The sequence below is a fragment of the Sphaeroforma arctica genome, assembly GCF_001186125.1.
Source record: "Sphaeroforma arctica JP610 unplaced genomic scaffold supercont1.15, whole genome shotgun sequence".
NCBI classification, from domain to species: Eukaryota; class Ichthyosporea; order Ichthyophonida; genus Sphaeroforma; species Sphaeroforma arctica.
Genome location: NW_014040543.1, coordinates 9,931 through 37,871, shown reverse-complemented (window position 1 = coordinate 37,871; position 27,941 = coordinate 9,931). Strand labels below are relative to the sequence as shown.

Genomic DNA, 27,941 nt, shown 5'->3' with positions numbered 1-27,941 from the left:
CATGAGAATTCTGGCCGGAACTACCCGTATATACCACTCTCGAATCTGCCAACGGTCACATGGATGCCATCAACAACGTTATCAAGGATATCCGCATCTCCTACGATGAAATGTTCGGCTCTACTGCGAAAGCAATAGCACAACTTACAATGACACGTAGTGATCTATATCACGCAAACAAACAACGCAAATATGTTCAAGCCGATCTCGATAACTACAAACGTTATAATGTGCAGTTAGGCGATGAACATAAAGTGCTTCTAGCTAAACACGAAACACTACAAATCGATCCCAAAAAACTAACAGATCGCCTAAAAAACTGAATTGCGTCTCTACGGGCAGTCCGAGAAATCTACCGACAACTTCTCTGTTCTTCAACTTAAGCTCGATACTACCCGTATTGAACTGCAAGAGGCATTGGACAAGATCACTAACTCAAAGACTCCGGTGTTATCGAGGTAAATTCATCATGCTATGCCAACAAAAAAAAATGGTATTACCGCCACCGACCCAGGTGTTCCCCTCTCTGAGTGCCCCTAGTATAAGGACATATACAACCGCGCTAAACTTGAGAATTGGGAAAACTTCAGTAAATGGATCATGGGTCTCAAAATAGAACTTGCGCACTTCGGCGTACTTCATAGACTACATCCAGATTGTGAGCAGCTCTGTATTGTTGAGACACTCGCTAATGCCTGGTGCAGACGTATAATGATAGATTCCATCAAAGAGGAACTGGTCACTGGATCATGGGTCTCAAAACAGAACTTGCGCATTTCGGCGTACTTCATAGACTACATCCAGGTTGTGAGCAGCTCTGTATTGTTGAGACACTCGCTAATGCCTGGTGCAGACGTATAATGATAGATTCCATCAAAGAGGAACTGGTCACCACTGTTACCAAAATCAATGAAATCGAGGTAAATTCATCATGCTAGCCGAAAAATATGGTATTACCGCCACCGACCAAGGTGTTCCCCAAGTATAAGGACATATACAACCGCACTAAACTTGAGAGTTGGGAAACTTTCAGCAAATGAATCATGGGGCCTCAAAATAGAACTTGTGCACTTCGGCGTACTCCATAGACTACATCCATATTGTGAGCAGCTCTGTATTGTTGATACACTCGCTAATGCCCGGTGCAGACGTACAATGATGGATTCCATCAAAGAGGAAATCGTCACCAGTGTTTACCAAAATAATTACTCTAAAACATCGTCTGAATTATTTAATTACATTTGTGTTACCAACAATACAGGTGGCCACGGCCAATTTTGGAATGCCATGAAGCGCCTCGTCACATTCACAGCCACTGGCTCCACTGAGCAAAGTATACAGCAACTAGAGGAACTACGTCAAGGTCTCCTAGATGTCGGCGAATATATTCCAGACAAATAACCGGTAGCCACTGTCGATTTTGTAATGCCATGAAGCGCCTCTTCACATTCACAGCCACTGGCTCCACTGAACAAAGTATACAGCAACTAAAGGAACTACGTCAAGGTCTCCTAGATGTCGGCGAGTATATTCCAGACAACTAACCGGTAGCCACTGTCGATTATGGAATGCCATGAAGCGCCTCATCACATTCACAGCCACTGGCTCCACTGAACAAAGTATACAGCAACTAAAGGAACTACGTCAAAGTCTCCTAGATGTCGGCGAGTATATTCCAGACAAATAACCGGTAGCCACTGTCGATTTTGGAATGCCATGAAGCGCCTCATCACATTCACAGCCACTGGCTCCACTGAATAATTGAGGTATCAGGCGCGAGCTGCAAACAATGCAAATAAACGCAACAATACGCAGGCGAACGCGCAGGTGGAGGATAACTCTACGAACGCCAACAAACGTCACAAGATAGACAATGGTACGCACAACCAGCACAATCAAGGAGGGTAGACACAGAAAAAGAAGGGAGTACGTGAAGAACGTGCATGTCCTTACTGTCATGAATCGCCAGCCCCACATCGGTACAGTGAATGTCCCGAGAAGAAGGTGATCAAGCTGAGAAGGCTGCACAACAAGCCAAGAAGGAGGTGCAGATAGCAAGACTATCCATTACATCTGGCAAGGTGGAGGACATCATTGAAGGTGATGCACACTGAAAACACTGGTGGGCGGAAGCAAACATGATTGACCTGGCTGACATACTCAATGTATTCACAGACGAAGAAACGCTGTTAATAAATGCATATGATATATATTATCAGCCTTTATCTTTACTTCCCGCACCACGAGACCAACGTTTACACATTGACATACAAATCAATGGCAATACATACAATGCACTAGTAGACTCGGGCGCACAACGCTCATGCATGGACACAAGTGTAGTATCAGAATTATATCTTTCTGTTAGAACGCAACCGGGTTACATACAACTAGCACAAACAGATGCAAGAATACAACGCATTGGAGCAACAGAAGTTTGTGACATTGACTACGGAGGCAGAAAAACCTTTCAATGCTTTGAAGTATTGGACTTGCCTAAAAAGAAAACACCAATACTTCTAGGTATGGACATTCTACCATACATAAGTATATATATAGCGGTATTAATCAACCCACTTATACCAACAGATGCAACGTGTGAATCACTCCTCACACCACATGAAGAGGACTCAGAGCATGAACAAGAAGGTTTCAGAGAGTCACTGACAGACTTCCTGGACACCAACACAAATATACCTCCTGACGTTCATTGCAACCTACCAGGCTCCACAGTCACGGTACCTGCAAATGAAATCAACGTCAGACAAATGAGGCATGCTAAAGTCAACTTTGTTCCACACAAATACATTTCGCAAACGGATGAGAATGTGCAACGATGGCTCCACGATGGCCATATATACAAACGAGACAAACCAACAACGGTGAATCTACCGTTGTTGTCAACAGGTGAACATGACCAAACAGGTCTACTCAAAAAAGTCAGGACCTGTCTAGACTTACGTGAGATCAACTACCAATACGAACAAGACAAGTTTGTGTTACCAAAAATAAAGGAAGTATTACACAACCTACAAGGAGCGCAATTCTTTTCAAATATCGATCTCACAGGTGGATTTCACCACTTCCTAGTAGACGAAGCAAGCCAACACTTCTTCACATTCTCGTGGAGAGGAGCGCAATACTCGATTCAAGACTGTGCCATTTGGACTACACTCACCCACAGCACAATTCCAGAGAGTCATGGCAAATCTGCTCATAAATATCACAGGAGTGCAAGTGTATGTATATGACATAGTCATTGCGAGTCTTACAGAAGAAGAACATCGCAAGGCAGTTCGTGAAGTAATCAGGCGACTAAATAGCACAAACTTCCGACTCGACCACAACAAGTGTGCCTTTGCGGTCAAAGTGGACAACATTCTTGGGGTGAAAGTCACCACACAGGGCCTCAAAGCAGACCCTGAGAAACAGAAAAGAATGATGGACTGGCCACTACCCAGAACAAAAAGAGATCTGCACAAAGCAGTGGGACTAGCAAATTACATGCGAGACAATGTCCCCAACTTTGCCCACACAACGAAACACTTTCGGAACCTAATGAAAGGAAAAATTAACCAGAACATATCCATGTTATGGACACCGGAACTAATCAAGAAGTGGGAAGAACTCAAAGAAGCCATCGCCTGTTCAGCGACGTTAGCATACCCGGTTGATGGGGTACCGTTTCAAATTATGAACGATGCTAGTGACTATGGCATAGGAGGGTGTTTATTTCAAGTCATCGATGGAGTCAGAAGGGACATTCTCTACTTCTCAAAAGGATTGAATCCAGTACAACAACGATATGGCACAAATACCAAAGAGCTACTAGCACTTGTATATAGCCTAGAACATTTTTCGGAATACATCAAAAGGGGGGACATAACACTGTGGACAGATCACAAAGCGCTCACGCAAATGAACAATCGACAGACGTTACACCCAATGATAGCCAAGTGGATAGCAAGAACGTTCCACCACCACTTCTCCATCATACATGTCCCAGGCAAGGACAACCAGATGGCAGATATGTTGTCACGTCTACATGAAGATACTTTTAGTACCAAAGAGTCAAAAGTATTACAACAGGCGAATGAGGCAACACATAATAGCCAAGAGTACACCACCTTGGAAACGAACATGCCCGTAAGCATCTCGGCTATAGACTGGATGTTACATCCCAGATTCTACCAAGAAGCGGAACGAAGATTTGGGAAGTTCACAGTGGATCTGTTTGCATTAGCACACAATGCACACACGGATAAATACTACACCAAAGAGCAGAATGCGCTAAACCAAAAATGGGCGCAAGAAGTTAAAGCATGGGCGAATCCACCATGGGAACTCATACCTGATGTCCTCGAAAAAATCATTGAAGAGGCAACCAGTATCACAATATGTGTACCATATTACACCAATACCTCGTGATTTCCAAAGTTCTTGTCTTTATCAGAAGAAGGCCCGCTGCTAGTGGAAAACACTCACAACACGTTCCTCAAAGAGGGCAAGAAGGCTTGCGGCAAGACCTCATGGGGTGTCATATTAGTCGCAAAGATAGGAGCTAGGTCTCCATACTTCGATTCAACGCGGGAACAACCTGCTATACACGTTGCAGCGTCAGAACCAGTTCACATTGGAGACGCACCACATACAACAGAATATGAGACACATGTCAACATCATTGAGCAATACCACAACTTGGGACATTACACTCCTGAGGAAACGGTACACAAGTTGCAATCTGATGGACATGATTGGGATGATATACAACAACATGTACACAAGTTCATTGATGGATGTATATCATGTCTCAAAAATAAAATACACAAGAAAGGATTTTATACCTTACAATCAATTACAGCCGCATACACAAGCGACAGAGTCCAAGTGGATACCATAGGGCCACTATTGGATGATAATAGAGGACACACATATGTGTTAGTATACCTTGACGTATACTCGTCATACGTCATTCTACGTCCAATGATGGACAAATCCGCGGCTACTATAGCACGCACTCTGGTACCAATCATGTGTGAACATGGATTCCCACAAATCATACAAACGGACCAAGGCACTGAATATGTTAACAGCATACTTTCAAAAGTTGTTGAACAAGCGCCAATGCAACACCTAGTCTCTCGGCCGTATCAACCTAAAGTCTTAGGCGCGAACGAACGATCACATAGAGACCTCATGCCATTGTTACGGAAATTCGTTGAACAGAACCCAGGTAATTGGTGTTCACGACTTCCATTCGTACAAATGGGCCATAATCTGCGTACATCCAGAAGACACAAGTATCCGCGCTTTAATGTGTACTTTGGTCGCAGACAAAATCAACTCACGGACTACAATGAGCTAGTGACCGCACCCGGTACAACAGTATCTTGGAAGGAGCGACTACAATATCTAGAAGAAACCATTAGGCTACAACTAGAGAGCAATGTTGCACAATATCAAGAGAAGATGCGAGCAGCATACGATTGAAAATACCAACAGAAGCATGTAAACTTCTAAGAAGGGGACCTTGTCATGGTCTGCTATCAAGGTGAGATGAACAAGTTAACAGCACCAAATGGCGGACCATACAAAATAGTATGCAGGGAGGGCAACGGGTATTTTGTCTGTAACCTTGATGGGACTAAAGCCCCCGAATATCCTGACTCGATCAGTGATGAGCTACTTGGACTCGTAAAAAGGGCCAATGATCCGGAAGCATTTATCACCAACAATCAAGTACAACCAAACGAAGAGACACAGTTCTCATCGATAGTCGATGACAGGCCGTCCATACGAGGTGATGGATCCCAGGAGTACCTACTGCAATAGACAGATGATGAGCGTACCTGGACGCATGAATCAGACATTGCAGATGCTGATGTCATTAAAACATACCGTCAACGCCGGAGACGTAAACGAAGGCAGTCAAGGCCAAAGAAGCCAACGACAACGAGTACTGATGAAAGATCAGCGAGCCACAGACAGAGCACGAGTCGGGGAACCTAAGCAAGTCTCACTGATACCACAAGACACTCCCACTTTTCTCGCCTAGAAGCATGCTCCCCCCACACACCAGAGGGACAAGGACCAGAGACTCGGCTGAGAACCACCGTTGAGATGCGTTTTCCTAAGCCAAGTTGAGATCAACCGAGAGCACCGGTCAAGACTGACTCCGATGAGCGTGGTAGTGAACTCCTGCTATAGTATAAATTTAATTAATCGGTAATATGTAATAGATAATGGTGGCAGGTTTTTCATCTTATGCCCACTAAGGAACAAGTTTTTCCCTGTATACAAACACCAACCTCTAGATAATCTAGTAATGTAAGATGTCACTTTCTACTCCTACGCAGGCTAAGAAGCATAAAGTTGGGGGGCTGTAGCATCTAGGGACCAGATTATCAAAAAGCCAATCTAAATCCCAAAACCCAGAATAATCAAATACTGAGTTTTGGAATTAGGATTGGAATATTTCTGGTATTAGGGTCATCAGAAATATCAGCGGTAGAATCGGTAAGATATACCGGGACTCCCGCGTGTGAGAGAAACACTCAAGTAAATCCTGAGTCTAATGAAAGCACGAATAAAGACTCAGTTCGGTTCTCTCAGACTAAGGACTTTTCCTAGCTGAGATAACCGTACTTGAGAAGAGGTCTATTGCATCCTATTGTCTCGTACCTTTCAGCTACTCTTCATACTCTACATGATTATACATTGATGCGTGTAACTTGCGCACACGGACAATCTTTAAAAGATTCGAAGTGTGAATAGAAACCGACCAAAATATTCTACAGCTGAGCTGGCTTTTAACACTTACTTGGCAACCTCTTAGTTAACCTCTTAGTTAAAATTTGCTAGATTTATAATCTTTCAAACGGTATATGCAAATTATAGAACCAATGTCGTACCTTTGAGGTGATTTATCAACTCGCTATTGTATGAATTGCGACTGAAGTGTAGGTTTCTGTTTCATGTATTTGTTTATTGATCGTTCAACCTGTAATTTTATTGTAATTTGGTGCATGCAACTTGAAGAAGGACTCCCGTAAAAATAAAAGGTACTCAAATATGTATAATTCCTAACTGATATTTTGCCGGAGTAAAAAGAGTTATCTCGTGACACACGAACAATCTTTAAGAAATTCAAAGTTTGAATCGAAACCGAAATGTAATATTATATAACCGGGACGACTTTTAACCTTTAATTGGCACACTCTTTGTGAAACATACTGCAGATACAATTCTGAATCATCTCAATAAGTGCGAGCAACTTATTATCATGGCATATACTGGTGCTATACAGGCTGATTAGTCCTCTTTAGTTCATGATTATCAAATTATCTTTTCTAAGAGGTGATTCCTCAACTTACCATGATATTGATAGCGACTGAAGTGTAGGGGTATGTTCTATGTATCCCGTCTATCTAGTATTGAGCCCTCTATTTGGTTTTAGTTTGATACGTGTAACTTGTACAGGGACTCTCGTAAAGATACAGGGTACTCAAATGTATATAAATCCCAACTGTTATTTTTTGAGAGAAAATAAGATATCGAGTGACAGACGCGAACCATCTTGAAGAGATTAAATATTCGCATAGGAAACATGACCATCTTTAAGAGATTAAATATTCGTATCGGAAACATGATGAGCAATCTTTTGTTCAGTACACAAATATGTACAATCACCACTGCCAATCTTCGATATTTTGTATTCACCCCTTTAGTTGGTTTTAGTTTGATGCGTGTAACTTGTGGAGGGACTCCCGTAAAGTGATCGAGTACTCACATGCATGTAAATCCCAACTGATATTTTGTGAGAGAAAAAAAAGATGTCGATTGACACACGCAAACCATCTTTAAGAGAATAAATATTCGCATCGGAAACATGATGAGCAATCTTTTGGCAGCACACAAATATGTACAATCACCATTGCCCATCTTCGAGGACCACATGAGTCGTAGTTGTATGATTGGTTACATTCTGAATCATCTCAAGTACGAGCAGCTTAATATCATGACATATACTGGTGCTATACGCGCTGCTTAGTCTTTTTCAGTTCGAAATGATCAAATCATCAGCGTGTGCCTTTAAATCGTCGCGGAAGTAACAATGAGCTCACTCTCGGCAGTATTGCCCGGTAAAATAAGTTAATTGCCTGCTATGTATTGAATATTTATATCCATTCCGCGAATTCGGTTTGTCATTGTTTGCAACTACCCAAACATTTGCATGTTCCTTGTACGTATTCAAGATGTTGATCACAAACAATACTATCAGTCCTAATTCTTTAAACACTACTAGCAGATGCAGAATTAATTCGTATTAGAAGTAACACGGCTGTTTCTATAAAAACACTTTTGCTAATGCTATGATCAATTCAAGTGTGAACTATCAGCAGGGAGATTTTTGCTCTCGCTTTGTAAGAATACGTAGTAGTTATCAGGTTCGATTCGATATCGATAAACTATTCTTATCGATCTACTCCAGTATTCTAGCTTACAGTGCGTCCCTAATTTTAACCCCGGAAACCAGCGGAGCTTTCATGTGCTATAATCGATCCGTGGTGATAACTTGTGAGTAATAACAGTTTGCATGCGTGTCAGCCTGGTATTTAATAGTGATTTCATATCGCGATAAATCTATATATGTTGGTAGGTGATACAACATAAAAAGACGTAAAGCGACTTACAAGGTGTGGTTCTCGATCGGTTAAACCACTGGTAATGAAGCGCGTTACATCAGCCTAATGGATTGGCCGGGAAAGGCAGGTCATTAAAATTGTAAAGAGATAACAGATAAGTGGCAGAGTCGACCTATAAGACTTAAATGTATTAATGTTATTTTAACCTTTTTCTTCGACATCTGCGAGTTGTGATAAAGTTACGTGGAGTAATCAAATCAGTCGAATGTCTAGGTCAGGTACATTAATGTTTCATTATCAATGGTATCGGTGCACGCCAAAACCAACAGCAGGGAGTCTCTTAGGGATTCCAAGTTGCCCTTGTCTCTTCAATTATATACCTACTTGTAGTTGTAACATCACTTTTCTAATATTAGACGTGATAAATAGTTGCTCGATGATCAGCCAGTAAGAAGTTCAATCATCGACTTAGGTTGTGCCAGATTACATCCGTTCCGATTATCTACAACCACAGTGGTAATAAAGTGGCTAAGTGTGGCGTGCAGATGTCACCGTAGGGTTTCCTAACTCGATGATCCGTCGCTGTGGAACTGCTTTCTCAATCAAATAAGATCATATATAAAATATCAAATTAGCGTATAGTTGTTATGCCAGTGAAGTCTGCTTGAACTGATCGCCATGTTCAGAAGCCAGATCATATATTCCAATTTTAACTTACGTTGCAAACCAACCGAATAGATATAAATAATTTTACAGTGCTATAGATAATGTAATGTCAGACTAAAAACATACGGCGTTGGTCTAGTGGTACGATTCTACCTTCGGGTGGTAGAGGTCCCAGGTTCGATTCCTGGACGCCGCCAATTAAATTTTAGTATTGTCGACAAAATTGGGAAACAATGGTTTTTATGAGCTCGCCTTACACGCTCGTAAGCTATTCACATACTCTCTGGCAGCGCTGGTGCGTTAAATGGTCCATTGCTTGTGCTATCCGGTACTCGAGAAGTCGTGTAATTCCCGTCCGGCGGTCTGTTTTAGTGTTTTTTTCGACAACTTGTTTGTGATTGATTTCTTGGTTGGCAGAGGCGGCCCCGTCAGAAAAAAATGGAGCACATAATATTATCATGGCATACCAATCATTTGAGATGTAATACACGTCAATTTGCTGTAATGCGCAGTTAAAAAGGTTAACGACTTTTTCGACGAGAAACAAAAAAGGAATTTACGGGATACAGTATTTATATGCAATTGTCGTCAAGGATTGTGAATTGCAGATGAAATTCATGAGATTTTAGAGATTCGCCCCGATTTTTGAACGGATCCTTTTTTTATTACACTCCTTCCTGGCACCTTCGCATTCGTATTCGTTCCAAAGCAGAGTTATTTCAGAACTTCCAATATCAACGCATAAATTTAATACAAGACTCTTGAATTACATTGAATGTATCCAGTTTTGCGATTTGAAATAGGCACGAGGTATGCGACGTCTTAACACACTAGAAGGGCAACACGTTCGCCGAACATTTATATGCTTTTGACTACGCCTCGTCGTCTTATTCGTAACACTCATTTACATACAGCTACGGAAAGTACTCATATGCGTCCATCGAAACGTTTACACATGAATATGCATCTGCAGTAAATCTCATTCTACACCTGTGTAACTCTTAAGGTTTGAATATCAATATTAAATTGAAAATAACGTTTTTAGTGCAAAATGTGTATAAGAGAAGAAAATTGTTGCACTCGTATCTATAGATAGAAATCCGAGGCAGACGCACGCAACCTCCCAACACGCGCGATCGTGGGACGCCATAGTCAAACTCAGCTATCGTCCTATGTAGAAGAAAAAACCAGACTTTGTTTGTTCGTAATCACGAGTTCTTCATGATCATTCTTTTGGCATAGGTGATAGTTCAAGCTTTCGCATTTGCGATTATACACTATCGAAGTATAGAGTTTGTTATGGCCATGTATGGGCATCTATACACTTCTGGAGGACATACTTAGGGCAATACACAGTGGATGATATACACATCGAAGCAATCCATTTATTTTTCAATGCAGCACATTCCATAGTGTATATGAGAAGTCACACACGTAATTACGCAATAACAAAAAATTGAGTTGGTCGTGCTTAATAAATCAGGCAACGACAAATTTCTGGCAACAGGACCTAAGTACGAGACACAGCGAGAAATATACACTATGGGGCAGGTTCGAATAAGTTCAATCTTTTGCGAACATCAAGGGCTATAATAAAGCAAGGGCCAAAACAAGAGGATATGGTATGCTAGCGGTTCCTAGCAATCAAAGGAACGACAAATTCGTACGACTTATAGACAGGAGCGAAGAAATTGAAATTGAATATACTAATTTTAATGTAATTGGAAATTGGTAGACGAGCTGAGCATATTCTTTTGCAGTTTGTTTAGATTCGGATCTCCGGGAATGAAGGAGCCGTCTGATCGTTTCCATGAGGGTACTGTTCTAATACCGAGCTGCAGTATCAGAAACGTCTACAGGTTAGATTGCTGATGCTTGGTCGGTCGTGATCTCGATACGTTAGACATACATGTACGAGGTGCAGTGTCTATTGATTTTCAAGCGGGCTCTAATCTTTATAAGTTGACAACACAGTTTCCTCAGTGAGTATAAATATTGACATGATTATTGACACGCCAAAAACCAACAGACCTTCAATTGATAGGAAAATGGTACAGGTGCGGTCACCAACGCATATTTTTGACAGACCAGACTATGAAGCCTTCAAGGCCATAGCTGCGCTCGCATCCCAAATATATCATCACTGAACTCACATATCTATACACATGACGCTGCCGCACATGCAAGTACACACACACACAAAAAGCTGCTTACACAAGCGAAGTGTGAGCAGTCCACATGTGGCGAAGGGTCCTGAGTATCACCCAACACATCTTTCCGTCTATTACACAGACCACAAAAATCGGTCATAAACAATACCACCTTAGTAAATACATGTGTACACGTACACAATTACACACACGATATAACACGCACACATTTACACACACGATACAAAAACGAACACATTTACGCACACAATATAACACACACACAATTACAGACACAAAACAAAAACGCACACAACTACACGTACGACACGAAAGCACACACACGTTCAGCGCACCTTTTCGTCACTTGCACGGACCATATCAATTGGTTCGTGTACAACGCTGCATCGTATAAAATAGATGGTTTGCCCGCAGGTCTTGCTAGTTTTATCTCCGCGAGTGTAAAAATAAAAACTGCACATCTTACATAGAAAAACACACATATTCAGCGCGCCTTTTTGTCACTTGCACGGACTACATCAATTGGTTCGTGTACAACGCTGCATCGTATAAAATATGTGGTTTGCTCGCAGGTCCTGCTAGTGTTATCTCCGCGAGTGTACACATACAACTGCACATCTTACATAGAAACACACACATATTCAGCGCACCTTTCTGTCTCTTGCACCGGCCATACCAATCAGTCAGAGGCAACACTGCGATTGGTAAAAACGCATACACACGTACATTGCACATACGATATGAATGTATACACACCCCCAGACACTCGGAGCTAAAACCACGCCAAACTTCGAGGCGTGAGTAATCCAAGAGAAGATCCTGAGTATAGCCAAACAAACCTTACTAACTCTTACGGGGATCGCGTCGTATGCAACAGTACACCAAGTAAATACGCATACACATGCCATTGTATATCAGATAGAATGTGTACACACACCACAAGGTACTCATACGATATAAGAGCGAACACACACCACAAGGTACTCATACGATATACGAGCGAACACACCTTCAGACACTCAGGTTTGAAGCCACGTCGACCGTCCATGCGCGAGCAGTCCACCTGCGGCAGCAGGTCCTGAGCATCGCCAAACGCATCTTTTTGTCTTTTACACGGGCCACACCAATCGGTTGTATATAATACTGCACCCTCTTCCCTTAGCTTGAGTGCTAGTTGTACCATGGGATCATCTGGATCGTACTTGGACATATCACTGGGTAATTGAGATACAGGCAAACCCTTCTTCTTGGGCTCACTAGGTGATGATTGCTGGGTTGATTGCAAGACGTAGGCCCCCACGCATGTTCCTACTACACCGATGGCTGCAAAAGCAGCAATTCGTCTACTCATACTTAACGAGAAGAAATAGTAAATTGTATTCAAGCTGTAGCCAGCGATTGTATGAAGGGTCTACACTCTGCAGTCTATACACAAGTAATATGGGGCATAGAATTAGGTAACTTTCGGGGTCTATTGGGCCTTTGCTGTCTATCGGTTCTGCCGGCGTATATTCATACATACGTTGTTATATATATTTTATATATCATGATGTACATTTACACAAATATTTGTCATGATGTCAAAATATGTTCGTGCACACGGATAGGTAAAAATATTTACAAAATGGATATAGATTTGGTTTTATATAGATATGATTTCAATGTGTATGTGATCACTATAATATCTCTCCACGAACGCAGAGACCAAACCCAGTCACCGACAAGTGGGTTCGGTCACAGTACCCAGAGATGTATTAGTAGCACATAGATGTATTGTTAATATATTGATATGGCAGCTCACGCACCTATACCTAGTCGTTAGAACATTATTACCTCCAGGTGACGTCCAAATAGATCACTGACTTCACATTATCGCATCTATATGTAGAGGTTGAACATACTACCGAGAAATTTGAGTATCAGGGGTACAGCATTATAATATTGCTGCCTTCTTCAACATAATCACTTTGCGATGCTTTATTTTGTCGAATCTACTCTACTTTACAAAGGTAGCTGCTGATGCTACTTCATATACTCAAGCACAGCACCAATTTAGACTGATAGACTATTAACAGGGGTATTTGCTTGCCGTGCAAAGCTTCTGATGCAAGGATGAATACAGTAGTATACGGGCGCTTACTGTGCAACAGATATATACACATATGCAGTCACACATACTCACGCACACGAAGGCGAACGGAAGCATGTTATAGTGCATTTAATGCGTGTGTTACAGCCACTCAGACTCAATCTGCTGGCTCTATCTTGTGGACACCAGATAGTACGCTGACTGGAGGTTCTCCACAAGATATGTTCAACAGATGTTCGCGCATTCATGATCAAGGGTTGCCGTTTGCAGAGATAGGCAGAAGATTATACAGTAGTAAACTAGACCATAGTAGCGCTAGTAACCATCAATCACCACACAAGTCCGACCTGACAACCGAGAAATTGCTTACCCGCCGAGATATAGACTATAAATTACGCACCTGGGAAGGGGTATCAGAGTCTGTGTCTTATAAACGAGCGCACGACCGCGATAAGGAATACATCAGATCTCAAGAGCCGTCTGGGGCCGGAGGGGTGCAGGGAGATGACTTGTCGAACCACTTTCCACACTCCACTAAGCGCAAAACAAACACATCGAAGCGCAAAGTAAACACACAGGGTACTAATTGGGTGATTGTGGGTGGTAAAGTCGTACGCAGGAACGAAAGGCCTCCCGAGAAAGACCAGTGGAAGAATGCGATCCACTTGATAAAGAGAGGGCTGAAACAGAACAATGGTGCCGTTACAGATGTTCATTGTGCCTTTGTGATGGATCTCTGCAAGAAGGAGAAGCGCTTTGTGGAGTGTTGGGAGGTATTTCAAGCGGCGATGCAACACCGACTGCCTGTGAACGAACGCATGTGTGTACTAGCAACCAAAAGGTAAGTTGAAGTGAGCTGTTTTGGTGATCGAGTACGTGAACCATAGCAGCTTTTCTTGCACTTGAATATGGCTGAAACTCCATCTGCATGTGTCAATTATTTGTAGCTAAGTACTCTGTGCATGTAATATAAATAGTGACGCATAGTCGCCGCGAGTCGATCCAACTATTGGTCAAGAAATAGGGTTGTACTGCATGTAGGAGTGCATTCTGACATTATGTAGTGAGAAATATCTATACACGTATGTGAATATGCGTCATTTTTCGGTTAGCCCTTATAGTGGGTCTGCGAGTCATCTTACATTCGTACATTCAGGGAACAGTAAAAATTGACAGCAAACCAACTATTACAAGGTGGCGTTGACGATGTTGTCGATAGACTCGTGCTTTGCTGTATTTCGCCTCTTACTAAAAAGTCTATTTCTGCTGTATAAATACAGCTTAAAATACACCAGTCAAGTCGAATGCATAGCGGAAGTGGTGCATGCAATGTCTGGGTATCCACTTTATGACCGTAAAAGGCCATTACAAGTCCTGCACAGCCCTTTGGAGCCAGATGAAATGATCTGTGTGCTAGGTAGGTGTGGTCGCGTAGATGACGCGCTGAAGGTGTGGAGTGCATACTGTGGGAATGCCTCAGCAGTAGACCTCACGGCTCGATCCCGTGTGTTTGTGATGGTTCATGCCGCAGGTAGCGTGAGCGGGGTAGAGGTAAAGGAGAGTGTGGTTTCGAGTGGCGCCGTATGTAGTACTCAAATCCGCGGTGCAAAGATCACAGGAGGTAAAAGTACGGGTAAGGGCAAAGTTACATTCGCGTCAATGGGTAACGCGCTGTTAGCTGGAATGGTGCCTGATCGCCCGCATGAGGCCCTCAGATTTTACAAAAATGAACTTGCCTCTAATCCGGCGTATACGCACGACCTGAGCACAGTGAACGCATTGCTTTCAGCATACGCACATGTGGGAGATTTCGAATCCGGTGCGCATTTATTTCGTATGCTGGAACATACATTTGTGCCGGCCAATCCGGCTGCCCGATCTTCACCTATACACAGATCTTCTCTCTTTCATGGACACAATGGGCGGATAAGAAGATCATTGGAAGCGGATACACTCAATGGCCTACATACAGAACAACCCATAGTCGTTGACCCCAAGCAGACCATGGGGAACATACACATACCAGATCACCCATATCCAACAGCGCAATCAACACAAACTCTACGCTTAGCTCCTAAGCGGGACACTTATCACAAGATGCTTCGACTTTGTTGCGCGACGGGGCACTATGACGCTATGGCTGATGTGGTCTTAGGTATGTGGCACAGCAAACCACAGTCTGATCTCCGACCGAATTCCGAAACAATCGCGGTGGGCGTGGATGCGCTCACTCGCTCAGGCGAATGGAAGCGAGCCCTGGTGTTCTTTGAAACACTTTCAGCATCTTCGACGCTAGAGCAGAGCACGCGTAGCTACAACACGTTGATGCATGCATACGGATCAGGAGGAGTTCTGAAGAAATTACCGCAAGTCTTGCAGAAAATGAGGGAGCACGGTGTTAAACGGGACGTTGTCACATACAACACAGCAATCTCTGCGTATGCCCGAGCCGGATGCTTTGACGAGGCTGTCCAGATGTTTTGTGCTGGCCAGCGTGATGGCACATCCATGGGTGCTATCTCATACACTGGCGTAATAGATGCGGCGAACAGCAGTGGTCGGTACACTGAGGCATTGCGATGGTTCGATGAGATGCGCGGAAGGAAACTTAAACTCAACGCAACCGCATACACATCAGCCCTGACTGCATGCGTGGGCGGGGGCCGGCAAGCGCGAGCGGTGGATGTATTCGGAGAGATGCGCGCTAATGATGTACGACCTAGCGAGGATGGATACGTTGCGATCTTCAATGCTTTCACACAACTGGATATGTGGCAGGAGGTGATACGGATTATCGATCGATTTCAAGTGACTGAGAAAGTCAATTGGGGCTCCGTTAGAACTCTTTCAACAAATAATGGCGACCTCAAGGCTAGTATATCGGGGACAAAGTTAGCTGAATACGGGTATATTCGAGAACCTAATGCTAAATCGCACAGATTGACGGGTTATGTGGGTACTACCGCGGAGGAACTGGCACCAGGTATAAAAGTGTACAATGCGGCGCTGACTGCGCTTTATGAAATGGGCCAGTGGCGGCACGCGTTGAGAATATTCTATACTCTCACACAATCGAATACGGATACGCAACAACTACGAGAGAGTGAATTCACGACAGAAATCGTCCGAGGCGGCACGAGGAAGTCTTTTATGGGGTCTCCCAAACCGGATATTGCAACTTACAATATATCGCTGCTACTGCTGAGCATGGGTGGTCGCCCACACGAAGCCATGCGAGTGTTCAAAAGCTTGAGTGAGTGCGAGTATTTTTTCAATTATACGCCAGATGTGCAAGCGGGGTTATCCGCTGATAGAAGGGTGGATACTGGTCCACGCATTTCTCGTGCCTCGCATGTAGATACCCAGAATACACGCCTGCCACAGAGGGATGGGATTACATACCACAACATTATACAAGTGTTATCCGAGCACGGACATTTAGACTCTCTCAGGCTAATCATGAACGATTATCACAAGTTTCAATCTGCTAATAACACTGGAGGTGATGTACGCGGCTTGACTGGCGAGCAGCACTCCAATGTATATGGCCATTCCACAGGATCGGAGTCAGCAGAAATCTCGCATCATAGTTTACACAATAACGGGCATACACGGGCGGATACCAGTCCGAATTCAGAAACTGACGTCTCATTCGAATCAGCTATGTCGAAAATCAACGCCATGATGGGCGAGCACGGGAAACCAATTGCAGGCACGCCGCAGGCGGGCTCTAAATCACGCACGCCCGAGAGTCGACGAGTGGGAGTGGTATCTCAACGATCTTTTTCGAACTTGATCGATAGATCAAGTGTCTCCTTTTGCTTATACGATGGGAGGGAACTCGATCGATTACCAAAGCGGAGCGCAAGTACAAAACCCCTGATCAAGCATTGCGGGCGATCTTTCCATACAAGTCGAGGGAGACCGCCATGGTCAAATCAGTTCGCAATATCGCCGCCGAGACCTATCATATTCGATGGCCAACTTCGCTGCAAAATGGGGTTCGCATCATGTCGCAGTTTCAGTGCTTTTACTGTCCAACAGGCAGTATATAGTCGACCCAATACTTGGCAGACATACTTTCATGTCGCAAAAAATAGTCACCTTCACAGTGCTACCGTGAATTTCAGCCCATTCCGCTTCATCACATATCGGGGCAATTATACGGATGCAAAAAACCTAGATTCTTTACCACCCGCTGTGAAAGTAATACATACATACAGTCCGTCTTCGACTACGATTCGTAAGTCCGCAGCAAAACGTAAAGCGTATCCAGTCGTTGCTGCTAAGCAATCAAGTCCGGACACCACCAACTACAACGCAACAGAAGTGTCATCGATTATTTCTAAAACGCGGGACACACATGTATCATTCCTACCTGAAAGCAGCACAACGGGTACTGCTAACAATCTGGCTCAAAGAATTGTCCTATCGGATTCTGCGAGGTATAGGCACTCGCGTTTAAATCCAGTTCCGCCACCGACAAGCGAAGTGCAACAGAGTCCATCACACGAGCCAATCGGGTCCAATACGAAGCGAACGAGTCATCTTCCATTGCATCAGCAGCCCATTAACATATCTTCCTTGGAAGATCTAGACACCGCGCTCTCCCGGGCACTCGCTAATTATAAATACAGCTGGCAGGAAGGCGTGAGGCGTGCGGTACAGGTCAATGACAGTGCTGTATCGCTGGGGAAGCCGTCTGCGAAGCTACGGCGCGCCCAAAAGTATCTGAGCAGTGCGAATAAAAATGCAGTTTCCGTGGGAACAAGCCACTATGACCAGCTCCTGAGCATATGTATGCATGAGAGGCACATTCCAACTGCCTTGACGGTGTTGAATGAAATGCAGGCAATCGCAAACGATAACAACAACGTGGAAGGCAGTGGTCAAAGATTATTGTCACCCACCGCATATCAAGTAAAGATGCATATTTGCGATCGGAAAGGCAACAGTAAGGAGGCCGTTCAGACGCTCCGAGAGTACTTAAGTGCGTACGGCACGCACAAAGCCGTATCATCTACCACTGACTACGATGGGGGAAGTGCGATTCTCCTTGAACGGACTGGGCAGGAGTTCTGCGGACTGGCTAATACATTGGTGGCAAGCACCGATTTTATGTCCCAGTACGCGTTAAAAACATGCGCGAGGACGGGTGATTGGAACAAAATAGAACAGGTTTTGGTGCTGGCTAAGGGTGCGATGTCAGGCAGGCCACCATACAGTGCAGTTGATCGCTTTGGCGTACAAACGCAAGCAACCGGAAGGATGTCTATACAGTCTAGAGGGGCGTCGCAATCTGAGGGAAGGGCGCGGACGTGCGCGACTACGAGCCAAGATGTGCCTGCTCTTGACTTTGATGCGTTGTGTCAATTGGGATTGCGAGAGATACTTGCGCAGGCGGCCCCTAAGAGTGGGCGACTCAAGGGCAAAACAAACGTGGTCACGCCAGTTCAACAACGCTTGATGAGTATGCTTGACTACTTGTACGAGCACAAAATGTGTGTTTTCAGAGTAGAGCTAAACATCAACAGCATCAATGTACAGGTCGTGGACGCTATGAGTAAGGACGATACCACTAAAGTTGCGAGTACCATAGTTGTGGAGGGTGCTCGGGCTGCTGCTCCTGCGACCACGAAGCTCTCAGGTTCTGAGCGCAAGCATAGCGGAAGCATACAGGGTAGGAGGCAAGTGCCCACAGCGAATGGAGTCGAATCTCTGTCGAACGCGAAACCGGTCGCTCTGTGGCCGACAATTGCACAATCAAACGAGCAAAGTAGACGCTTGTTAATGTGCATATCACACATTCGACCAACGGATCGATCACCTGCCACCCAGCTCGCCTTCATACACGTGTGCGCATCGCTTGGTTCTCGCCTCGAAGGCATTGACGCTTTGAAGGTATATTTACAGAGATTCAGATCTCGGACTGATAAATTGTGTGCCCGCGAGCGCCTGGAGGATCAACAGGCGTTCTCTAAAATGATGAGGGTTTGTGCACAGCAAGGAAATGGGGCGCATGCTAGGGATATTCTAAGTATGTGCGACAGATACTTACGAATCCACGCCGTGTCGCGTCTTTGGGAAACGAGCCGAGGAGATAGATCGAGTGGTGATTCATGTGCGAATGACACAGATAGACACATAGGCGTGCTTAAGAACCAGGTATGCCGGGGGAAAACAGACGAAGACAGTGTAAGCACGAATATTTCCATTGTGTCATCGGTAAGTGCGAATCCAGATGAGCATACTCGCGTACGTACAGAAGGGACGAATATGTATTCACAAAGGCTGGCCTATCATTTCAGTAGACATGACTTGATGTATCAGGGTGTGGTGGATGGCATGCGAACCTACAAATACCTAAAGAAACGGACGTGGCGTAACCTATCGTTCAGTGCCACCTTACTCACCACTCTACTCTCGGAGTCGCATGATACTACCCTGGGAGACACGGCAGAACAACTGATTGAGAGTGTCGTGCTGGAATCGTTACGTGTGGGCGCTTTCAATGACGTGGCAGGTATTTGTAAGAGTATGAATCAAAGCAATTTATCGACGCGCATCGTATGCATGTGGCTAGAGATATTCATAAAGGGCACAGCTTCATATAAGGAAGTCTCGGATATCAAGCATCATACAGCCTCAAATACTCATAGTCAGACGATGAAAAGTGCCACACTCAGGCCGAAGGAGTCCATATTGGCGGATCTGCGACACATATTGGACATAGGGATGCAACAGCGATGTCTAACGTCGGGTAATAGCAATGATGTCAGCCATCAAGCTAAGCTATTTGACACTATGATCAACAGTTGTGCGGCGATTGGAGACTATAAACTCGCCGAAAGCGCATTCCTGTTGCAGGTTCGCTACGGTATAAAACCTGGGGGAAAAACCAGTCAGATGGTACATAAGTTCATCACTAGCAAATCCCAGAAGGCGGACAGCCAGTCACAGCTGGGCACCATGTTCAGATGTGTCAAGCTGTTGACCGACGACTCTGTAGCCATAGTGGACATAGGGACTGCTAATAGCCATTTGCTGAAAATGGTCCGGAATAGACAAATACAGATGTCCAGATATCTAATCGAGAGAATTCTACCCGTACTCAACATCAGTCCAGACAGGAGTACATATGATATGTACTTTCGCGCTTTAGAGAAGGGCAGTAAGTGGCAGACAATCGTAGAGTTGTATCCGAAGTTTCAGGAGATGATTATGAAAAATTTCCGCACTAACGGAGGGAGAGCAGCGGACACATCCTATCATACAGACGGAGTTCATCATTCTGACGGGGCGTACATGAACGCCCTTAAAGCCCAGGTAAAGCTTGGAAAATCTGTAGATGTTTTAGACATTGTCAATGATGTGTATAGAGCCAAGGTAATGCCTACTGCTCAACTGTTGTATGTTGCCGCCGCAAACTGTGCTCAGAGGAGGGGTGCTTGTGCGGCATTGTCACTGTGTGAACGCATGCAAGACGCGCACTTCGAAGTGGTCGAGCCGGTGTGGAAAAAAGTGATGGCTGCTCTATCTGATGCCGGACTGTCTGATGAAGTATCGGTGATGATTAGGGTGGGTAGTCTCGAGGTTTATCGCCAGCAGGGTGTACCTTTGAAGAAGTCGGCTAAACGTTATGCTCAGGTATATCGAAAAGGGCGGGAGGAGTATGAGGATCTCACTATTGAAATGGGACTCCCGAAGGATGTGCTGTGATCGTAGTAGTCATTAGCATCGTGGTGCATCCACTTGCTGGCAACATACGTAGACTGATGTTCCCGTAAAATACCGAAGAGAACAGAGCTGGTTGGTACTTGGTGGACCAATTCTCACCAACGGTGGTGCCGCAGATTTACGGAAATCAGCTGGTATTTAGATAAATAAGCAAACCATGCGAATCTAATCCTCAAATATTCAAGACAATTTAGATAAATTGATAAAAGTACTTCAGAAATTGCGATTTAGGTCAAATCACCAAACAATTAGGGCACCTAGTTCCCATCTAATCCTATGGATATGTCCTATGGGTAAGGATAGTCTGGTCGGATTTCGGTGCAAACCCTCTGCTTAGTTTCAAGCGAAATTGATTATGAATGATGTGAATTGCATCGTGACAATATCATCGGACACATCAAGCAGCTTGTTATATATTTTCAAAAATTCTTTGCAAATAGTCTCAAACTGAATAGTATTTCAAGCGATTTTTCAGAAGACTGAACGTCGAGCGGCGGGGGTACGTAATTGATAGCTCAAAATAGATGGCTCACATTGAAACTGACTGACTACCGCCAATACCAATCAATCGAATTTGCAAGGGACCCTTGTGTGACTATGGTAATTATATTATTTAGACTATTCCTTCGAGGCACTTAATGGCGTGACATCCAAGTGGCCATAACCCTTAGCTGACAAGGTTGATGACAACCCTGTCCTAGCACTGTGAGGAGAAATGAGGTTTGTTCAACTGAGCAGAAATAAAATCATCCCGAATGTGGAGATGCAATTAAAAGCAGCAAAAATCAGGACTTGAAACGATTCCAGTACCCATATGACAAAAGATAATCACAATTTTCATTATACACGAGTGGCATGATTCGGGTCCTGTTCGATAGCCAGCCAGCCGAAAGCGACAAAAAAAAGGGGGTGAAGAATGAACATACCTTCTATTCTTTTTCAGGTGCATTTGCGAGTCGCTGGAACTGCTCCGGAATAATGAGTTCACCACACCCTCCACGGCCCCTCCCACTATACTGGCGCGCTGACCCATGCGACTACTGACCGACGAGCTCCTGTTGAAAATGCACAGAGCACAGGGGTGGAGCAATAATATATTGTAAGAACGTCGATAAAGAGCTGCGAACGTCTGGGACAATATGTCTGTATTAGAGTTGACAAACAAATAGCAGCTCATGCAGACAACGTATCACGCGACTCAGCGCTATACTGCCCAGGTTTGGAGCCGAATTCTCCTCGTGTATTCTCGAATACGTAGGTGCCACAGAACATGAGGATAAAATCGCATAAAACAACACGTCCATACACACATGGGGGAAGGAAGGTCCATTGAGGCACATTTGCAAAATCAATGACGCGAACATCGATCCAGGGGTTCCGCACTCAGTGTTCCACTTAAACCACATGGGGTTCATTTGGTAGAATATCGCTAATCTACGATATATTTATACCCCCGAATATTGACCTCGCGTAGTGAAACTATTCGTTTCTCATAGCTGTCGCAAAGAAGCATGTGATAACTTGGGAACTGTCCTAGGGGCGTTTAGGCAATGCTATATTGACATACTTCGCGCGTTGCAGGGCAGTCCCTCGCGCCGAATTATTCCACTTATTTTCAAACGCTAAAGTTTCCTCACAATTCCACGCCTCGACAAGCCTGCAAAATATAAAAGCGAGATATAAACAACTCGCGAAAATACGACAAATCTCCATCTAGGCTTGGAACAAATTTGAGAAACACGACCAGAAGATAATTTAAACAATGGCACTTACGGCGGCATATTCGCTAAATCGTAGCCATTCTTTATCAATTCATTGCCATGAACATATCGAGTAAGTCTGCAGTTGACCCTGGAGATACAATGTAACCATTGGTTATAATGGCACACGTCGATACGATGAGAAAAGATAGGGTTATTCTCAAGAGGCTGTCGTTAACGACATCGTAAATATTTAATCATATCGCAAAGAGAGTGTATGAACTCGTACCTAGAACACCATCAGTAAAATCGTAGCAAGAAATGCATACAAACTCTTACTTGAAATAATTTAAGAAATCAGTAGCAGCCTTGCGTCCATTGAATATAAATGTCATATGGTAGCCGGGGTCGATCAAGTCTATTAAAAGCATTTGATTACACAGCGGTGATAGTGACTGAATTCAATACAAAACACAGATCAAGGTTAGCGCATAAGTCAGTCTTGACGTCATCGTGCTAAAGTAGCACACGGACCTGTAGATGCTATGACTATTTTCTTTTGGACAGTGATGTGCAAATATTTTCGTACTTCTAGGAAATACAAAACGGTTGTGTTTTGATTTGCCTGTGCAAGACGTCAGCTGCCATTAGATACAACTATTCAAAAAGGTATAATATACATGCGCAGCGAAACTGTATAAATCAACTAGTCATCGTTTCTCTGTGATGAGATAAGCGACCTCCAAAGAACCTTCATCAACTCCGAACTTTGGAAGTTATTATCAGACAGTGTTTTTTTTGTCGATTTTTTTTTGCACGGGGAGATCACGCCAAAAGACGGCGATGAATACGGAGTGAGTAAACTACGAAGTTGTCAACAAATAAGGTAATCTGACATGATCCCCATACCGAAGCCTGTACATTTATGGGCAGTATTTTCAACTGCGAACGATGAAGCGAGAAATGTTTCCGATATTTAACCCTGGAAAAAGGAAAGGAAGTTTGAAGGGGTTAATGACTCATCAGATAGATCCCAACTGGTAAAGTAGGCTCGGACAGCGACTTCTAAAAACTGTTATCCATAAATATCTCCTATGTAGTATCAAAACCCCACCGTGGGAAATTCTGCAAACCGAAATTTCTACACATTGCAAACATACATACAAGCTAACGAACTCCATCCGAAGGCAAAGTTAAAACTTACGAGGAGCCACTTTTGCTGAGCGTTGTCACGACTATGAGATCGTTGAAATAAAATATTTGTCGTTTGTCTTTACCGTATGTTTTGCGGAAGCCACTGGCTTTACTTATCTCCTGAACTTCGACCTTTGGTGAATAGAAAATTGAACGTTGGATTTAGTTGTCTGCGAATCTATGGTTTTTTTCTTAACAATGGCAAAGACACCAATACAGATTGAACTAGCAATATTCAACATATATCTTCACCTAGGGTGCATACACAGACACACCCACCCACCCACACACACATATATACATATATATATATATATATATATATACATATATATATAATACACATATATATATATATAATATAGAATATAGAATATATATATATACATACATACATACATACATACATACATATATATATATATATATATACATATATATATATATATTGTATATATATATAAACAGTTACATACATATACATTAGTATATATATATATACAGAAGTATATATATATATTATATATATAAATATAAATATATATGTATATATAGAATCAAACACACATGTGTGTCAGAACTAAACCTCAATTGCGAAGATACGTGCATAAATAGGAACTACCGACCAAATATCATATCGCAAAAGTATGGAACAACGTTTAGCCGAAAATTCCACTACACGTTATGTTGGTGTATCTCCTAAAGTCCAAGCTTTATAGTAAATAATATTTGATCAGCTCAAGCGCCGGATCAGATCAAACCGCAAGACTCCACATAGATCTCACACATACCTCTCCCTTCAGTATTCGATAGGCCTCGACAAGAGAAAAGTTCGGCGGCATGCTGGTCACGCAATTCGAGATGCCTATTAGGCACGCCAAATTTGAATCTTGCACTTCGATCTCCTGCTGTCGAATGTTTTGGAAGATACTGCGCAAGAACTCATCTGGCAAATCAGCACCATGATCTGTGTATATGGGCACACGGGGGCATTTACAAAGGCCGATGATGTCTTAGGCTAAATAGATGCAGAGAACTAAGATGACAAAACGCGAATACAACATCACATTTACATGCTTTTCCCATCCCCCCCCCAAAAGTGTTAGAATAGCAGATATACGATTACAGATGTCTGACACAGGCCTGATAGAAATTCAGTGAACGCAAAAACACAACGGAATCACTCGAACTGAACTTGCATTCTGTTTTGGACATTTAAACAAACCAATGCATCTACCTAGTCCTCGATTGTTTTTGATGAAATCAGCCACACTCATGCGGTGGAGAACATTTGCATTGTGCTGGTCTGTATTCAACATAATCGTACTGAATGCCAGGACATATGCCGTATCTTCCGATTGAAATACTCCAGGATTTTGCCTGCAAGTAAATAAATACCCCCAAGTATCCTGTTAGTCATGGCCATCGCCTCTAACGCTACTATACCTTGCGAACGCACGAAACGATGAGGCTGGTTCAAGCCCATGCACTTTGACGGTTTCATGCAGAACTCACTTCGCGGGCAGCGTTATAAGTTGTTTCTACCGACGTGCCTGTAAACTGTTGGGCCTTACATATAAATTTTCAACATAGCAAATCGGCTTGGAGTACGTAACTTGCATGCGGACGAACTTTATACCACCCAAATACACTGCAAGGAGAGGTATTTGAATACAGTCGTGGGAAGCACACCTATCTTTCATTCTTCTCAGGTCTAAAAGACAACACCGCCAGACTCTCATCGTTACCTAACGGACACACGGTTCGCGATACAAGCCTTCTCTATTAGGGAAACCTCGTATATCCCGTGACATTCCTCCGCTCCACATTTTATTCGGTAGCAAAACAGACAGCAAACGGTGGACACGGAGACAGAATACATCGAAGACACGAAACTAACCTATGATACTTCTTAGCCCACATTTCCATTATCCGGTCGATCTTCTGTGCCTCGCCTAATGCATGGTAAATGGGAAAGCATAACTGAGTTGTTGAAGATTTGACCTGGAGTATAAGTTGGCAGTATTCAATTCCTGCGGTTGCTGATATGATGTACACTGGCAACGCGAGTGCTTCGAACCCACATCGTACAATCTTATGAACACGCCGCACATACCTGGAAGCCGAAATATATCTAGGAACTGTCTGAGTGAGTCAACAAAGGCCTTGCCTTGGTAATCCTGAGTGTCTATCAGCGCCTGTAAAACTTTCATACACCCCGGATTGGTGTCACCCAATAACTCTCCCACCTGAGAGACAGTGAAAGAATATGAGTCTCAGATGCAGTAAAGGATGCATGTGCACCTGGCCAGACATCTTTAGAACGGCCGTAAACCACTAAAAAGGCCACCGATGTACATACAAACGATCGAGTCTACATGTATAACAAAAACTTGACCCATAGGTAGAGTTGCAGGTCGATAGTGCGAGTCGTTTCACTCGTAAATGGCCTCAAAATGTAGGACATACCGCTGTTTTGCTGAGTAACGGTTCGGCTATAAATAGCGTCGCGACGGATGTGGCATCATTCAGACACAATCCGTGGTCAAACAGGAAACTTAGACCTTTCAAGGGTTTGATATTGAACAGGCGTAATCCTATTTTCAGCAACAAATCGACGCACAGATCAAGTCTTGAAATATCATAGGACTCGTTGTCATCGAAGACGAAGCAACCATCGGAACTGTCAATGGCAGACTCTGAGGTTGGGGTATCCAATTCGCCTGCGAGAGTATAAGTGAGCGTTTCAGTACTTTGGTGCCAAAAACAATTGAATATCTGATCGTAGGCTACGATCATCATAACATGTATTTATGCGAAGTCAAGCATGTTTTGCTCGCTACAGAAAAGTATACACTTGGAAAATTCTGTCGCGTCTGTAGATCAAGGTCTACCATTCGAATTAGTGAACTATGTACACGCACCTGTACTTTGTTTGTATGTAAATACAAACGGACAAGGCGCGGTCGGGGTTATCTATATCTCACACAAGCAGCAACGAATGACTGAGAAAGATAAAAGTAACGGTAACGGTCACAAAATAATCTTTGATCCACAGCAGCTGTTCGACATACCATGTGTTGGTACGCCAGAGTGCTTGAGAGAGGACTGCAACATCGGATCGGAACTGCCTTCATTGCCGGTTTTATTCTTTCCGGCAATTTTGTTTTGCTTGAGACTTTCGATGGCTGCGCACGTAAACGAGTGTGCCTGTTGTTCGATAACTAGTCGTACAAGATTGCGGAATCTGTAGATCATAGTAAGTTTAAGCTAACAGTAAGGAGGCGGTATAACGATTCAATATAACCTACACCCACCTAAGCCCGTGTTCAAAATAAACACATACAGGTAAAACAAACGCCAGGTGCCACACTCAAGAATTCTCAAATCAGATTGATAGCGTCAATGACCAATGTATAGACATGTTTCCGTGCATCAACCAGGAAACTGGTACAAAGCTGACAAATTTAAAATTCCTGCTCACTGACATGCAAGGTAGCAAAATCATGAAATTGTACAGTCAAATTATGTACCTATTCTTAGATCGGCAGTGACGCCAAAAGCTCTGTATAACCAATGCCGCGTTGTACTCGTCCACTCTAATAGACGCGGGATCTTTCATGGATACGTTCAGGCGGAATCTATCAGTATAGCAGTAAAATAAAGCAGAGAAATAAAAATAAGAAACATATTGCTAAGCTCACCATGAACATTCGGAGATAAAAATTTATTCCAAGCG

The 27,941-nt window shown here is 43.5% G+C and overlaps 5 protein-coding genes and 1 non-coding gene across 6 annotated transcripts; 3 read left to right on the top strand and 3 right to left on the bottom strand.

Annotated features, from left to right (window-relative positions):
* Positions 1-59: 59 nt before the first annotated feature.
* Positions 60-323, top strand: SARC_00481 (hypothetical protein; the record flags this gene model as incomplete). The annotated part of the gene is made up of 1 exon (XM_014305816.1): positions 60-323. The coding sequence occupies one exon, from the start codon at positions 60-62 to the stop codon at positions 321-323; it is 264 nt and encodes an 87-aa protein (XP_014161291.1).
* A 9,112-nt stretch (positions 324-9,435) lies between these two features.
* SARC_30011 lies at positions 9,436-9,507 on the top strand. The gene has a single exon. It is a non-coding gene; the product is annotated as a tRNA-Pro (tRNA).
* A 1,501-nt stretch (positions 9,508-11,008) lies between these two features.
* Positions 11,009-13,030, bottom strand: SARC_00480 (hypothetical protein). Its single transcript, XM_014305815.1, has 2 exons — positions 12,492-13,030; positions 11,009-11,146 (listed from the first exon to the last, which is right to left on the bottom strand). Exons 1-2 carry the CDS (start codon positions 12,831-12,833, stop codon positions 11,024-11,026), a joined length of 465 nt encoding a protein of 154 aa, XP_014161290.1. The 5' UTR covers positions 12,834-13,030; the 3' UTR covers positions 11,009-11,023.
* Positions 13,031-13,792: 762 nt separating this feature from the next.
* SARC_00479 (hypothetical protein) lies at positions 13,793-21,517 on the top strand (the record flags this gene model as incomplete). The annotated part of the gene is made up of 2 exons (XM_014305814.1): positions 13,793-14,412; positions 14,852-21,517. The coding sequence occupies 2 exons, from the start codon at positions 13,793-13,795 to the stop codon at positions 21,288-21,290; spliced, it is 7,059 nt and encodes a 2,352-aa protein (XP_014161289.1). The 3' UTR covers positions 21,291-21,517.
* A 376-nt stretch (positions 21,518-21,893) lies between these two features.
* Positions 21,894-24,038, bottom strand: SARC_00478 (hypothetical protein). The gene is made up of 6 exons (XM_014305813.1): positions 23,918-24,038; positions 23,348-23,463; positions 23,082-23,159; positions 22,876-22,965; positions 22,235-22,363; positions 21,894-22,011 (listed from the first exon to the last, which is right to left on the bottom strand). The coding sequence occupies exons 2-6, from the start codon at positions 23,437-23,439 to the stop codon at positions 21,927-21,929; spliced, it is 474 nt and encodes a 157-aa protein (XP_014161288.1). The 5' UTR covers positions 23,440-23,463; positions 23,918-24,038; the 3' UTR covers positions 21,894-21,926.
* Positions 24,039-24,208: 170 nt separating this feature from the next.
* SARC_00477 (hypothetical protein) lies at positions 24,209-27,460 on the bottom strand (the record flags this gene model as incomplete). The annotated part of the gene is made up of 7 exons (XM_014305812.1): positions 24,209-24,334; positions 24,994-25,169; positions 25,440-25,582; positions 26,103-26,157; positions 26,319-26,451; positions 26,672-26,925; positions 27,277-27,460. 7 exons carry the CDS (start codon positions 27,458-27,460, stop codon positions 24,209-24,211), a joined length of 1,071 nt encoding a protein of 356 aa, XP_014161287.1.
* Between the last annotated feature and the right edge of the window lie 481 nt (positions 27,461-27,941).

Excerpts from the sequence above, each read along its gene's own strand:
- SARC_00480 (XM_014305815.1), bottom strand. The coding sequence starts at position 12,833 with ATGAGTAGACGAATTGCTGCTTTTGCAGCCATCGGTGTAGTAGGAACA. Across the intron at positions 11,147-12,491 it reads TCAAACCTGAGTGTCTGAAG|CTCGGTATTAGAACAGTACC; the intron begins GTGTGTTCGCTC and ends CTGATACTGCAG.
- SARC_00478 (XM_014305813.1), bottom strand. The coding sequence starts at position 23,439 with ATGCTTTTAATAGACTTGATCGACCCCGGCTACCATATGACATTTATA. Across the intron at positions 23,160-23,347 it reads GATTTCTTAAATTATTTCAA|GGTCAACTGCAGACTTACTC; the intron begins GTAAGAGTTTGT and ends TTGTATCTCCAG. Across the intron at positions 22,012-22,234 it reads CACCTGAAAAAGAATAGAAG|TGCTAGGACAGGGTTGTCAT; the intron begins GTATGTTCATTC and ends TTCTCCTCACAG.